Source organism: Ochotona curzoniae, unplaced genomic scaffold (assembly GCF_017591425.1).
Source record: "Ochotona curzoniae isolate NIBS_2020 unplaced genomic scaffold, NIBS_Ocur_1.0 contig_4148, whole genome shotgun sequence".
Classification (NCBI taxonomy): domain Eukaryota; kingdom Metazoa; phylum Chordata; class Mammalia; order Lagomorpha; family Ochotonidae; genus Ochotona; species Ochotona curzoniae.
Window position 1 is genome coordinate 4,732,185 of NW_024466146.1, and position 14,299 is coordinate 4,746,483.

The following is a 14,299-nucleotide window of genomic DNA, read 5'->3' on the forward strand; positions in this document are numbered from 1 at the left end:
AAGATGTTTACAACAAATGAATATCCTTGCCATTGTGGAACTTTCACTCTAGTGTAGGAGACAGACAATATTCAATGAGTATAATATATAAACAATAGTAATGTATTACTTTCTGCTATGGAATAAAATAGAGGAACAAGGGGACTTGAGATTGTTGAGATGGAGTCAATTAGCATGTTGCATGTAGGCTTTATCAAGGAAGTGAGCAAAGACTTGAAGGAAGTGATGGTGTTGGGCAAGTGTCACTTAGAGAACGAGTATTACGGGTAAATAGAGGTCTAACCAAAGTCCGTGAAGTGAATGTATTGCCAAAGGATCTGTGTGGTTGCAGAGAGTGGGAAATGCATGGAAGATAATAGTAAGAGTGTAACAGAGATGAAAAGTTGGGTTGGGGACAACATGCACAGAGCCTTTTAGGTCACTGTAAGGAGTTGGACTAGTAAGTGGAGAGCCTGTGCAGGCTTTTGTACAGAGCTGACATACAAATGGATTCATGTTTTAAGTGTCTTGTTGGTTACTGCATTAAGAATGAACTTTAAAAATTGGAAGGAGAGAGATGACTTAGGTAACTCATCAATAAACTGAACTGGAAATATTAGAGGCTTGAACCAAGGTGATTATGGTAGAAATTAGCTTCTTGTAAATTCAGAAGAATATTTTGAAGGTAGAGCCAGGATTTCCTGTGATTGAGTAGAATATAAGATACTTAGAAGTCATAGATAACTTCATGTGCCTTATTTCCTTTTTATTGCGGCTTTGTGCAAGGAGCAAGTTTGAAGTAGAAGTTGTTGCAATTTTGAATTAAGATGGCAGCAGTTCAGACCTGTTGAACTATCAAAACTGCTTGAGCAGGACCCTCGGAGTGCGCCTCACATTGGGGACCTGGGATGGGTGTGAGGCTGGGTGGGGCTTTTCCCTTTGTTTCTCCCCTGACCCCAGACACAGGGGAAAAAATTATATTAGTGTGGAAACAATGGTATTACCCACTTTTCTGTAGTCCTTGACCCTTTGTACCCTAATTAACTAAGTAAGATTATTTAAAAGAATAAATTAAAAAAGAAGAAGAAAAAAGATGTTATAATTTGTTTTAGTTAAGTGCACATCTCAAGTAGGATACAGGAGACTGAGGTTGGAAGGCATGTTAGCCTGGTGATGGAAGTTTGGAAGTTATCTGGCTATGGATGGTCTCTAAAGCAATGGGGCTGGATGATCTCACTAAAAAATGAGTGCCGAAAAAGAAGATAACCAAGGGGCAGTTTAGTATTACAAAGACACAAGAGGAACATTAGAGAAGACTAGAGAGTGGAACCATGCATGTGTCACATCCTGAAATGCAAGTGAAGGAAAGGATTGAAAGAAGGAGTTGCTCAACTACGTTGCTATGATGTGAAGGTTTGTGTCCCTATGAAATTCATATATTATAACCTAATCATCAGTGTGATGGTTCTAAGTTGTGAGGCCTCTGGGAAGTGATAAGGTCATGAGGGAAGTACTTCCATGAATGGGATACATGTCCTTACAAAAGAGGTCCCAGAGAGCTTCTTGTCCCTTCCACATGTGAAGATACTGTGATACAGCATCTCAAAGATCTAACGAGTAAATCCTCAGCTCACGATGACTCTTTTGGTACCTTGATGTTGCATTTTCTAGACTCCATAATTATGAGAAGTAAGTTTCTGTGATTTTAAAGCCACCCAGTTTGTTGTGTTTTGCTAGAGCATCGTGAAAGAAATAAGATACATATCAGGTGTTACTGATAGGTCAAGAAAACATAGAATTGTTGTTACAGAGTTTTTGATATAGAGTGCTAGAAAGTTCTGAGGTCTGACCATGGAGTGCATGTGTCAAAGTTGAGCCTCCTCAATGGCTCAGATGGAGTGGTGGACAGCATATCCAGGTGCACAAGGAGGATATGGTAGTACATTGGAGCTTGCATGGGACACCTGGTACCAGAACAGAGGACAGAACAAATTGATCCACTACTCCAGCCAAGTATTGGCAGTGAAACTCTGGGTAAGTGGAGTTACTAAGGTGAACTGTGTCAGCCAGTGGATTCTGAAAAGATTAATTGTGCTTGGAATGGCAAGACTGGCAGCAATTCAGAACAGTTGAACTACCTAAACCACTTGAGCAGTGCCCTCAGCACATGCCCTGGGATGGTTGGGAGAGTGGGTGTGGTTTCTCCCTTTGTCTCTCCCATTCCCCCGATACAGGAAGGCAAAATATAATGTGAAAACAATGGTCTTACCCACTTTCCTATAGTCAAGGGCCTTTGAGCCCTAATCAACTGTATAAAGATCATCAAAATAAAAAGAAAAAAGAAAGTTCTGAGGTTTTCAACTTTCATTCAGGACACATAAAGGGTAATGATTAATACAAGGAATCTTGCCTGCTGTAATTGCACTTCTCTTTTTCTTAAGGAAACATTGAGAGGTGAGTGAAACAAAATGATTATTCTGGGAGGAAAAAAAATCATAAGAACAGAGTTCATCACTGCATTTTGCATACATTTTGCATACATGAAGATCATTTTTGGGAGTGGATGAAACCTTGATTCGATAGTATTGCACAAGCATGACTCCTGTGTGTGGTTCTGGAGCAAGATACATCAGAGTTTGTGAACATTTACCCAGAGGTAGCACACCGAAAAGAAGAGAGGAGATTGTGTATTCTGTAAAACTCTTGTTTACGGATTCTTTGTATAGAAAACATGTTTTGTACCAATGATGTGAAAAAAAAGGCCTTTGATTAGCAGTCTCTGCATGTTCATAGTTTCTGCCCAGAAGAAATTAAGATGAGGCACAGAGCAGCTGCTCACTGTTGGAAGAGTTACCAGTTGGTTTCCAGCTCAGACACGAGCTTGGGTAACCTTTCTGTGTCCTCTGCAGTATGAGCAAACATCCAGCTCTGGGCCAGGACTGTAGCAGAGCTAAAGATGCTCACTTTAAGTCTAGCAGAGGAGAAAATGGAAGCCATACATGGTGTGATACCTATGTATGAAACGAATAATGGGAAGATAAAGCTCTTTATCTTATTTCTGTCTCTTTGAGTCCCATAATTGTCATCTAGATGAAATAAAAAGAAACAAGTAATGAATTACCTGAGAAAGGAAAAGCAATTCCACCAAGTTAGACTGAAGAGGCTTGAGTAAGATAAGGTTCAGTGGAATTCCAGGCAGGGCACATGGTATACACAAAGTGAGGTTCATAGGATTGTGGTTCAACAGTTTGGATGGCATTAAGACATCCTGAACTATTTACTGGAGAGTAAGGAACAGTGCCTGCTATAGTTACAAGAGCATACACACACTTGATCCATATTTCAGTAAAATTACTATTTTGTTCATAAAATACTCTCTGAATCATATTTTAATTTTTCTACAGAATATCTTATTTATGAATTTACAATGACTATTTTTAAAATTATTTATTTGTTTTGGAAAGGCAGATTAGATTTACACATAGAAGGAGAGACAGAGAGAAAGGTTCCATTCGGTTCACTCTCTAAATGGTCACAGTGGATGGAGCTGAGCTGATCTAAAGCCAGAGCCAAGATCCTTTCAGGTCTTCTGTCTGGGTGCAGGGTCCCAAGACATTGAGTCATCCTCTATTACTCTCTCAAGCCACAAGCAGAAAGCTGGGTGGGAAGCAGAGTATCTGGGACAGTAACTGGTACCCATATGGGATCCAGAAGTTGTTAGGTGAGCATTTAGCCATTGAGCCATTACATGGGTCCTATAATGACCATTTTGAGAGTACATTGAATTATTCTTAGTAAGCTCCCATTTAAGTTACTTATTGTGGGAAAACCAGAGGTGAGATTTTTCAAGTTTTCCCATTATATATAACAGATTTATATTTTGGCATATCATTTTAAAAAACAATCTCCTTGAACAATATTTTAGAAGTGGCACCACTGTCTTTAATAAGCAATAAATGCTAAGACTTTTTCCCAACATAGTTGCATATTTTATATGCAAATATATAGTAAGAAAAATCAATTTCTTGTGCTATCTATTCTAGAAAATTTTGGTCACCTTGTACATAGCTGAAAGATGTAGCAGTTCATATTCATTCTGGAAAACACAGAATGTTGGGGATGGAGCTGATTGGGCAATCCTTCCTAGACATACAACAATTGAAAAAGTAACTGATTGATTGCTTCATTGGTCATAGCATGTAACCCAATAGGTTGATCACTAAACAGCAGGGCCTCGGTGCTGAAACGTGATGTGTGGTCCTGGATATACTCTCTGCTCCATCTTTTGCACCTGGTTCTGGGTGCTAAGTGGTTCACATAACTGATTCAGGGTCTATATGAAGTGGGAAGGTTTGCTTGGGCTTCTTGGTCCAGATTGCATTCTCCAATGTGAGTCAATTTTGTCATGACAAAGCCCTGAGTGTTGAAAGGGCCACAACCATCTGTCTGGCTCTATGCAGAGAGCCCCTCAGCCCCAACCCGTTATTCTTTGTGGTCACAGTTCTTTGTGGTCCTTCAGTTAAGGAGGCTGCAAGGAGTGTGGTTGGATTAGGACCCAGAATGAGTGTCAGGCAAACAAACTTCAACCTTTCTTCACAATAATATCTCATGAAGCTTTTATTCTGGCAACAAGCAAGTCACTCATGGTTTTGAAACTGTCCCTGTCATGATTGTGTAAAGCACTGTGGAAGCATCGGAAACTTTCCCAAATCTTCATAAAGTATCTTGTACTTTAAGAGCTACTTAAACATACAGAAAAAGCGCAGAGATCAGCAGTTTTTTCTTTTCCTTTTTTTTTTTTTAATCAAAGTGAGCCCTGGGCTTTCCAAAAGTATCTAATTGACATTTTTATAGGGTCCTATTAGTTTTAAAATATATGAGTATATTGGTTTGACTACTTCTGCTTTAATAAAAGAGTATAATTTGTACTTAAATCATGCAATTTTATGATTACAAAATGCTGTTCTTTCAAAATCCAGCTTTTCAGGTCATCTTTGGTGTCATGGAAGAGAGCTGTAATCAATCTACATTAAGGAAACAGTGAGATTTGTTGTAGACATTGGTCCCCAGCGAGTCTAAGGGAACACAGTGCACAGTAAGGGCCTATGGAAGTGATGGAGCGATCCAGCCTGGCCGACTTCACAGGCCTACCAGGGGTCTTCTCCAGTTGGTTTTTTTTTTTTTTTACCTGATTAAAACACCAATCTGCTCATTTGTTTCAGTTCAGATTTTTAGAGAGCAAGCAAGAAAAAAGTGATTCTCCCCAAATAAAGTGTCTCTATTTTGACATCATCAATTAAGGCTAAAGAGTTAGAACATTTGAGCAAAGATAGCTAGTCTGGCCCATTTTGTGGGTATAGCTGGTGGGAGATTCAGAAGAAAGTACAGGCAAATATACAATGTCTGACAACTTTAGTTTACTGTATTTTAAAAACAGTAATTGACACGAAGTCATTTCTGAGAAAATACCATCTAATGACACACAATGAACTCTAAACTCTGAATTATTCAGCTGTTACTGTTATTTAGTTGCCTAATATGCTATCTAGGACTGAAGTAAACCTTTCAAATCATTCTTCTCTAAATACAGACACAATCATCCATGGGTCTTTCAACACATCTTGTATTACCAAATGACCCTGTCTTTCGTCCAAGTTGTTCTGTCTGGGTTTCACAGTTTAGCCTTCAGAGTCTGTAAAAGGAAGGAAAATGAAAGAATCTTTACTATTTAAAAATTAAATTGTTAGCTTGTGATGTTGCTAGTTTGTCCTTTACTCCTATCTTCCTTTGTTTCCTGGATTCTGTATTCAATCTGACTCAGAATCTGAAGGAGTGTGTGTGAGAGAGGGATTCTCTGGGGAATTAACACTACAAGAACATCATTCTAATGATGTTTTCACCCAGCAGAACTGTCGCTGGCCTCTTTCCTGATCCCATGCTGGTGCTGTGTGCAGTTTTCCTTGGATTCGCATTCTGAATTGTCTATGAAACCATGATCTCAGCTCCGTTTCCTCTCTTGCTCCTGATTCTCTTCTGTGCACCAATTCCAAAACCATGTGTTTAATCCCATTCCCAAACTCATCCTGCTGCAGCTTCTTGGAAAGATGCACTGGGCTATGTTGTGCTTTATTGAACATTTGGACAGAAGAGTGGAAGTTTGGGTGGGTATCCAAGAAATCTATAACAGCCTTGGTTTCATAAAATACTGAGATGCTTTAGATTGCATACTTTGGAAATGTGGACTTCTGAAAAGAAAAGTGTCCTGTGTCTGAGTTACTCGTTTTGAGGGAATTATTGCGTTCTCATTGCCATGGCCTTGATTATAAAAGGAGAAAGCCTACTTCCCTAACACTTTGTGATCAAGGCTGACTCCTTGGGGAGCTGGGAGTGGGAGAGGGATTCAAAAAAGATTGCCTGGCAAGGACATTAGATCTTTTATTATCCAAGTGTATTGTAGAATAAGAAAAATACTTATTTATACTTATCCCTTACTTACCGTTGCTGGAATCTTGATGCAGCTTCTCAGAGGTGGTTTGAGGAATCATGTCCAAAAACTCCACTACAGTATGTAGAGAATGAAAAGAATCCTTTAGGACTTAAAGCACGTTGTTCATTGCATTTATTCTCACTTCCTCTTAGATTGTTCATTTAACTCCTAGGTTCCTCTGACTAACTTGCTCTCTTAGGAAGATGCTGTGGAGTCCCAAGCCCACAGCATGTCTGTGTCATGGCCCTGTGGGCAATTAGAGCGAGTGGATTTCCAGCCAACTAGCTTAATCAAATTGCCTTTTTAAAAATACTAATTTCCCTAGGAAACCGTGGGCTCTCACAATAGAAATCACCACTGCTTGCCATTTTCCTTCTATACAGCTTCTTACTGCATGCAAGTGGAGACGTGGAAAAAGACTAGATTGTTGTTTCTGATAAAAGGTATGTGAGATGTGGGAAATAAACATCTATGTAAATCTCTGCAACAATGTATATGTGAATTATATATGAATACCCAATATATCAGGGGTCTTCAGAAACACTATAGTACGTATTTTGAGGAAACTGTATAGTTTTCAATTTTTTGCTCCAAATAAACTTCTCTTTTCACCCAATTTCTCCATGAACATTTGAAGTATGTTTACATAGTCTCAGATTTTCCTGTTAAAAGAGAATTCTGACTTAGCACTCTCAGTGTTTTGTTCTCAACAGCTTTCTGAGGAGGATTTTGTCTCACCATATTGGCCATTTTGGACCTTATAAAGATCAAGTGGAAAAGCAAAAGATGAGAAAGATAAGGCACAAGGGACTAGAGCTGAGATAAGCCTAATCTGGGAGAGACTGAAGTGAGTGTGACATGGAAGCGGTTCCAACACAAAGAAACACTTCTGGCACTGTTGTCCTCCTTTTAAATTGCTTAGGAAGTGTAAGAAAAGGAAAGTAACTTGCAAATGACTTTAAGTGCTGGGCTATGATCCTGTGATCATAATTTCATTTTTAAGGACTGACAACATGAAGCACGGTTCTCACCGAGCCAGAGACAGTCTCTCAGTCCACTGACTCACCATTTGACAGATGCAGCTCCTTTTCTTCATCTGTGGTTAGCTCAGAATACATACTCCCTTTATGTTCTGAAACCAGAAGAAAACAAACATGGTTTCAGTATATAACCAACAATCTGTGAAATATTCCAAGTCAGTTTTTAAAAATTTTTGTTAAAGAGGACTTAGAGTGAAAAGTAATTTTATATTATTGCATAGTGTGTACACTTGTGTATTTTCAAACCAATCAAAAAGTACCTTTAACAATATGCTTTCTAGTCTTTCCTTTTAAATATCTTCTCTCTCTCTTTTTTCTTTCTATTCTACTCTAGATCATTGAAAGGAAAATACCTTGATCTTTTCAAGCCTTTCTTTCTTAACAACTTGCTTCTATGTCAATGCGAAGAAAAGCAAATTTCCAACCAGTCAGAAGGCAATAAGTAGAGTAACTGAGTACAGAAGATGATGCAAAAAGGATGAGTAAAGCTAGAAATATTGATGGGATCCTCTTGTTTTTTTTTTTTTTTTCTGAGAGGAAGATATCAATCTGACTGATGGCTGGTGGGAAAAAGAATGAAATAGCTGAGCTCAGACTTAGAGAACCAATAAACCCATGAAAGACTATCAAGCAGTCCAAATCAACACCCAGAGCAGTGTGGAAAAGTCAGTCCCATGAAGACTCGGTCTTCGCAGAGGCTCCAGGTATTTGAATGCTAGCACTATTCTGGCAGTTGGATCAACCAGTGTTAAAGCAATACTTAAACAAAGGGCTGAGGGAACCAAATCCCTTCGGAGAGGACAGAGAGAAAGAGTCTGATGTGCGCTGAAGAAGCTGACTCTTCTCCAGGATGAAGAAGAAGCCAAATTGCAGGTGATGTGTTCTCAATTCTTCATTAAAAAGATTTCAGTTACTATAAAATCTTTAGATTCTCAGACATCCTATTAAGTCATACTGTTTGACGAAGTAAAGCACTTTAATGATGATAAAGTATAGAAAGTATCCTGGGTTTGACACTGTTTGGGGGACCACCGTGGGGTGTGCATTAGAATCAAATGGTTCAATGGCTGGTTCAATGGCTCAGCTAGTTAATCCTCTGCCTCCAAGCATGTCATCCCATATGGAAGCTTGTTCATGTCCAGTCTGCTCCACTTCCCATCCAGCTCCCTGGCTGTGGCCTGTGAAAGCAATGGAAGATGGGCCAAAGCCTTGGGAACCTGAATCCTTGTGGGTAGATTAGGAAGAAGCTCTTGGATCCTGGCTCCTGACTTCAAATTAGCTCAGCTCTGGCTGTTCTAGCCATTAGGGTATGAACCAGCAGATGGAAGATCTTTATCACGTTTTTTCTCTGTAAATCTGCTTTTCCAATGGAAATAAATAAATCTTTAAAACCAATTTTTAGAAAAACCAAATATAACATTATAATGCTTTCCACATTGTGGGGAAAATTTTTCATTACCTCAGTTGTATTCTAAGTTTGTTGGTTAATGAAACGAACTTAATAAGAATCATTTTCACTCACTCAAGTGGGTACTGCAGCCTAATCCAGCCTGGCCTACCCCCAGACTAGCCCACTGCAGTCCCAGCTCTCAGACTCGTCAGCGAAAGCAGTGGCTCAGCAAGGAAGTCCTTGAAATTTCCCTACCAAACCTGTTCCCAGCCCTGGGTCTTGCTGTGCCAACAGATGTTGCAGCCTGCTTTTGCCTGACTCGGCCCCAGTTCCAGCTCTCACTGACAAGTGCAACAGCCTAGCCCAGCCTGGTCCAACCCCAGCCCTCATGTGAACAGGTGGGTGTTGCGGTTCAACCCAGCCTGGCCTGTAGCCTGTCCTGGCTCTCATTTGTGCTAGCGTGCGATGTGGACTGATCCTGCCTAGTCTACACCAGCCCTGGTTCACACATATACTAATGGGTGCTATGACTATGCCTGGTCTAGGTTGCTCCCAGCCCAGCTCTCACGCTCATCAGTGTGAACAATGGCCTAGCAGGGAGTTTTCCAAGTTCTGCTATCAGGCTTGTTCCCAGCAATGGATCTCGGATGTGCTGGCAGTTGCGGCTACCCAGAATGACATGGCCAGTCCCCAGTCCTAAAACTTACCAGTAGGTAATGCAACCTAACCTGATTGGTCCACACCAATTCCAGCTCTCACCAGTGAGTGCTATAGCCCAACCCAGACTGATCCACCCCCAGGCCTGACTCTCATGTGAACTGGTAGGTGTCAGGGCCCAGCATGGCCTGTACCACACCCATCTTGTCTCTTACAATTGTCATCAGGTGCTGCAGCCTTGCCTAGCTTGGTCTGTCACCAGCACAGGCTCTTGCATTCACCAGTGGAGCTGCAGCCCAGCAGGAAGTCCCCAGAGTTCCACTACCTGCCCTATTCCCAGCCCCAGAGCTTACACATGCCAGCAGGTGCAGTGTCTCTGCATAAACCAGTGGGTGGTGCAGTCTTACATAGGTAAGCCCAAAATTCCCCTAGAGAAAATGCCGCCAGATCTGGTTATCTTATGTTCTAGTGGGTGCAGCCTGCTATGGCCCAAGCCCCTGCCCCAACACTTACAGCTGGGTACTGCAGCCTAGCCCAGTCAGACATGCCCCAGTACCAGCTTTTACAAGTGCCAGTGGGCAGTGGGTGATACTATTTAATCCAGCCCAAGTCTCCCACATGGGCAGGTGCCTTGGCCTGATGCAGACATCCCCTCCAGTTTCCCTGCTCTATGTCACTTTGTCTTAGCTCCCTTTTCTACTTGTGAGTGCAGTGGCCCATTCTGTGAGAGACCCCAGGAGTTATCCCTTCTCTGTCACACTCTTAGCTGCTCCCATTCCAATCATCTCCAGACCCCTTACCAAGTAATGTGCAGCTCCTCCCCATTTCCCTCCATGGCCTGGGTACTAGGATGGCATGTGCCAGCCCAGAGTTTCCTGCCTTCCCCACTTAACTATTTTTAAAAAGAAAAAAGAAAAAAAGGCAGAAAGAATAAACAACAATGTTGGCACAGTAATGTGATTAATACAAATTTGGTATTAAACAGGTCAGAATGGCAGCCAGCTACTGGCTTTTCTTCCAGCAGTGTAACACTTGTCTAAGTACAAGGCAACCTAGGCAGCTGCTTACAGCTGGAGCAAACAAAATATAATCTTATTTTTGAGTATAGGATGCTAGTACTGAGTGACTTAATTTACATGCCTTGCCACTAAACTAATATAAAATCTCAGATAAAAAGGACATTTTTTTTTCTTTTCATTTTTGTGTACCTACCTTCTGAAAACTTTTGTTCATTCAGGTTTTCAAATACTTTGGGTACAGTGAAATTTTCATATACTTTGGGTAAATCAGTTTCTAAAAAGTCAAGAAATCAAGCATTAAATTATTTGAGGTGACAAGGAAGCTTCATGCATGAATCTTTTTATTGACACATCAACGAGAGGAGGTGTCCAAACTGGGAAAGGATATATGGCACTGATTATTTTCACTGTTGTGACATTGGGGCCCTTGGAACAGCATTTTACTTATTATATTTTACTTATACTTTTCCAAAAATGACAGACTCATGACCAGTCAAATGTATGGGGATAAGCTTGTATACCTTCACTTTTGTTAATAAAAACACAGGAGAAAAAAATGAGTTTCTTTCACAAACTTCTTCATCATGCAAGTATAGACTGGAAATAAGGTTAGAAACCAATGGGGTCTGATTTAGAGTGAGCTGCCTCACAGCCCAGTCTCATGAAAAGGACTTCCAGTCCTAGTTAGCCAGCTGCAGAAGCCAGACAGTGTGGCTGTGAATTCTGGGAATAAAAGAGTTTAAGTTGAAAACAATTGCCAGGTGGATTCCTCCATACACTTCCGTTCGCATCTTCTCCTTTGTGGGCGCCCCTGGGTTTTGTTTGGTTTGACTTCTTCTTGATATCTTGACTATTGATCAGAGTCACACCTAAACTCCCAAACTGTGTCCTTTGCTCACAACTTCTTTTCCTCTAGGTCTTTCAGTCCTTCTTGTACCTTGACACCAGTATACTGTGTCTGGTCTGGAACAATCGCCCTTCTTGTTCTTCTGTTCATTTCTTGTTACCAAATAGTCCATTCTGACAGGCAGCAAATGTACTGATTTGTTGGAATCTGTGTCATTAGACTTTCAAATACTTTCAATTACCCTTCTGCCTGGATCCTTTCATTTTGTATCGATTTACATTTTATCTTTATCCAGTCTAGACTCTTGCAGTTTGCCCCTTCATCTGCATTCATGCATTTATTCTCAACTTTGGCCTTGCCTTTTTTTTCTTAAATTTTAAGTAAGAAAGCATTATACTTATACTATAACTCATTTTCCATTTCCATATTCAATGCTGATAACCAAAATCACCATCGCACCTATTTAAGGCACCATGAAAACAAAGACAAAATATGAAAAAAAAAATCAAAAAAGCTTTTTGGAAGCAATTTGGTATGCCAAAGGAAGTCATGGAATAACCCAGAAAGCTGGTGGGATTCAATGTAGTATGACTTTCATTCACTGCACTTACTCTTACACTTGTGCGGGCACTCTAATGATCTAGATCATCTACTTGGGTTTCAACTCCTGCATCCAGGAGAACTATACAACTATACACTTGCATCACTACAAATTCAGTCTGATTTCCAATGAGCCTTCAACTTTGAAACATCCTGTGCTATTCTTGTGTTGTTTCTAATTCTTGTGTTGTGAAGTTTTACTTTTCTTCCCTGTGCTCATGACCTTGACCTATACTGCCCTAACCTACACACTTCAGATAGATCTGTCATCTTCCCTACCATCCCAACATCAACATCAGGGATGTTTCCATGCTGTCTGGGGCTCATGTCTTCTATATGTTTTTATTTTTAAATAATATTTACTTATTTATTCATTTTTTAAAAGTAAGGGTTGTGTCTCTGCTGGTGATGCCAGTATCCCAGTATTCTGACTCTACTTCTCATCCAGCTCCTTGCTAATGTGCCTGGGAAAGCAGCAGAGACTGCCTCAAATACTGGATAGTCTGCCATCCATGTGGAAGACTTGGATGGAGTTCCACACTCCTGGTTTTAGCCTGGCTCAGAGGGGAAGATTACAGATACTTGGGGAGAGAACCAGTGGATGGAAGATATCTGTTTGTCTGTCTCTCTCCCTCTCTAATTCCACCTTTCAAACAAGTAAATTCTTAACAGAAGTAAATATGGGAGTAGGTATTTGACACACTGGTAAGATACCATTTGAAATGTACATGTCTCATGTGAGTGCCTTGGTTTGAGTCCTGTCCCACTCTGCAATCCAGCTTTCTACTATTGCACAACCTGAAAAGCAGCCAGTGATGACTTTAGTATCTACCACCCACATAGAAGACACAAACTAAGTTCTGTGCCTTGATCTGTGTGGGGGCATTTGAGGAATAGAGCAGTAGATGGAAGATTTCAGTCAGTTTGGTGTCTCTCTCTCTCTCTGTACTTCAAATAAGACAAAAATAAACAAATTTTAAGTAAATACAGTGCTATAGGCTGAATTGTGTTCTTCCCAAAATATTTTCAAGTCTTAATCTTTGCTATCTGTGAATATGATCTTTTCTCAGAATGATCCTGGCAGATGTAGTCATTTTGACATGGAGTCTTACTGGGTTAGAGTGAATATGTGATGAAGTCAGTATAAACAAAGACTTGGAGCACAGACACTGTGAGGGTCAACAGACATGTGAAGAGAGAGGCAAGGATTGAAGTGATGTAGATACAAGCTGAGGACATGAACTTGCCATCAGAGGGTAGAGGAAGCAAGGAAAGGGTTACTGAGCCTCCAGAGACAGTCTGCCCTCCTGTCACCTCCATTCAGGTCTTGTAGACTCCTGGACTCTGAACAATTGCAATTCTGTTTTCTAATTAATCCCATATGAGATAATCTGTTATGGCACTTTAGGAAACAAAGATGAAATACACATGGTATAAAGTCATCATGCTTTTAAGATGTAAAATCCTATCCATTGTTAAGAGTAGGGGATATTTTATTTCAAAAGATACAACTGAATTTGGTAGTCTATTTTAAAAACAACTTAGTTCAACAATGATAACACGTGGTTTAGAGTTGTTTGTATTCACAATGACTTGTTTATAACAAGTATTCTTAACCTTCTTTCAATAAAAAGTCCAGTGAAGTATCTTATCACAGAGCTTACCTGATTTGTACCGCTGATAAACTTCCAGCTCCCCGAGTGCAACAAGTTTCTCCTATTGTGAAATTAAATGATTGCATTTACCAACTTATACCAACTTACATTAGCTTAAATAGAAAACTATTTGAATCTTGATTTTAAATAATTAATAACTATTTTAAGACACCAACAATTATATAACCAACAATAATATGACAACAATTATATAACTAAATGTGTAGTGCTGAATCATTCAAACTTTTATTGCTTCATTATTTTTTTTTAAATTTTTGAGTTCTATGAACTATTTTCCATGGACTTAAAAATAATTATTGGGCCCGGTGGCATGGCCTAGCAGCTCAAGTTCTCGTCTTGAACACGCCGGGATCCCATATGGGTGCCGGTTCTAATCTGGGCGGCCTCGCTTCCCATTCAGCTCCCTGCTTGTGGCCTGGGAAAGCAGTCGAGGATGGCTCAAAGCTTTGGGACCATGCACCCGTGTGGGAGACTTGGAGGAGGTTCCTGGTTCCCAGTTTCGGATCGGCGCAGCACCAGCTGTTGCGGCTCACTTGGGGAGTGAATCATCGGACGGAAGATCTTCCTCTCTGTCTCTCCTCCTCTCTGTATATCTGACTTTGTA

At 40.4% G+C, this 14,299-nt stretch overlaps 1 protein-coding gene across 1 annotated transcript in view; it reads right to left on the bottom strand.

The window, feature by feature from the left end:
- Positions 1-14,299, bottom strand: part of MDH1B (malate dehydrogenase 1B) — a 35,084-nt gene that overhangs the window by 3,436 nt on the left and 17,349 nt on the right. Inside the window, exons 9-12 of the mRNA XM_040984391.1 lie at positions 13,684-13,735; positions 10,766-10,846; positions 7,533-7,598; positions 6,476-6,538 (exon numbers count right to left, since the gene is read on the bottom strand). Of these exons, the coding sequence (XP_040840325.1) occupies positions 6,476-6,538; positions 7,533-7,598; positions 10,766-10,846; positions 13,684-13,735 (262 nt within the window). The remainder of the gene's footprint in view (positions 1-6,475; positions 6,539-7,532; positions 7,599-10,765; positions 10,847-13,683; positions 13,736-14,299) is intronic.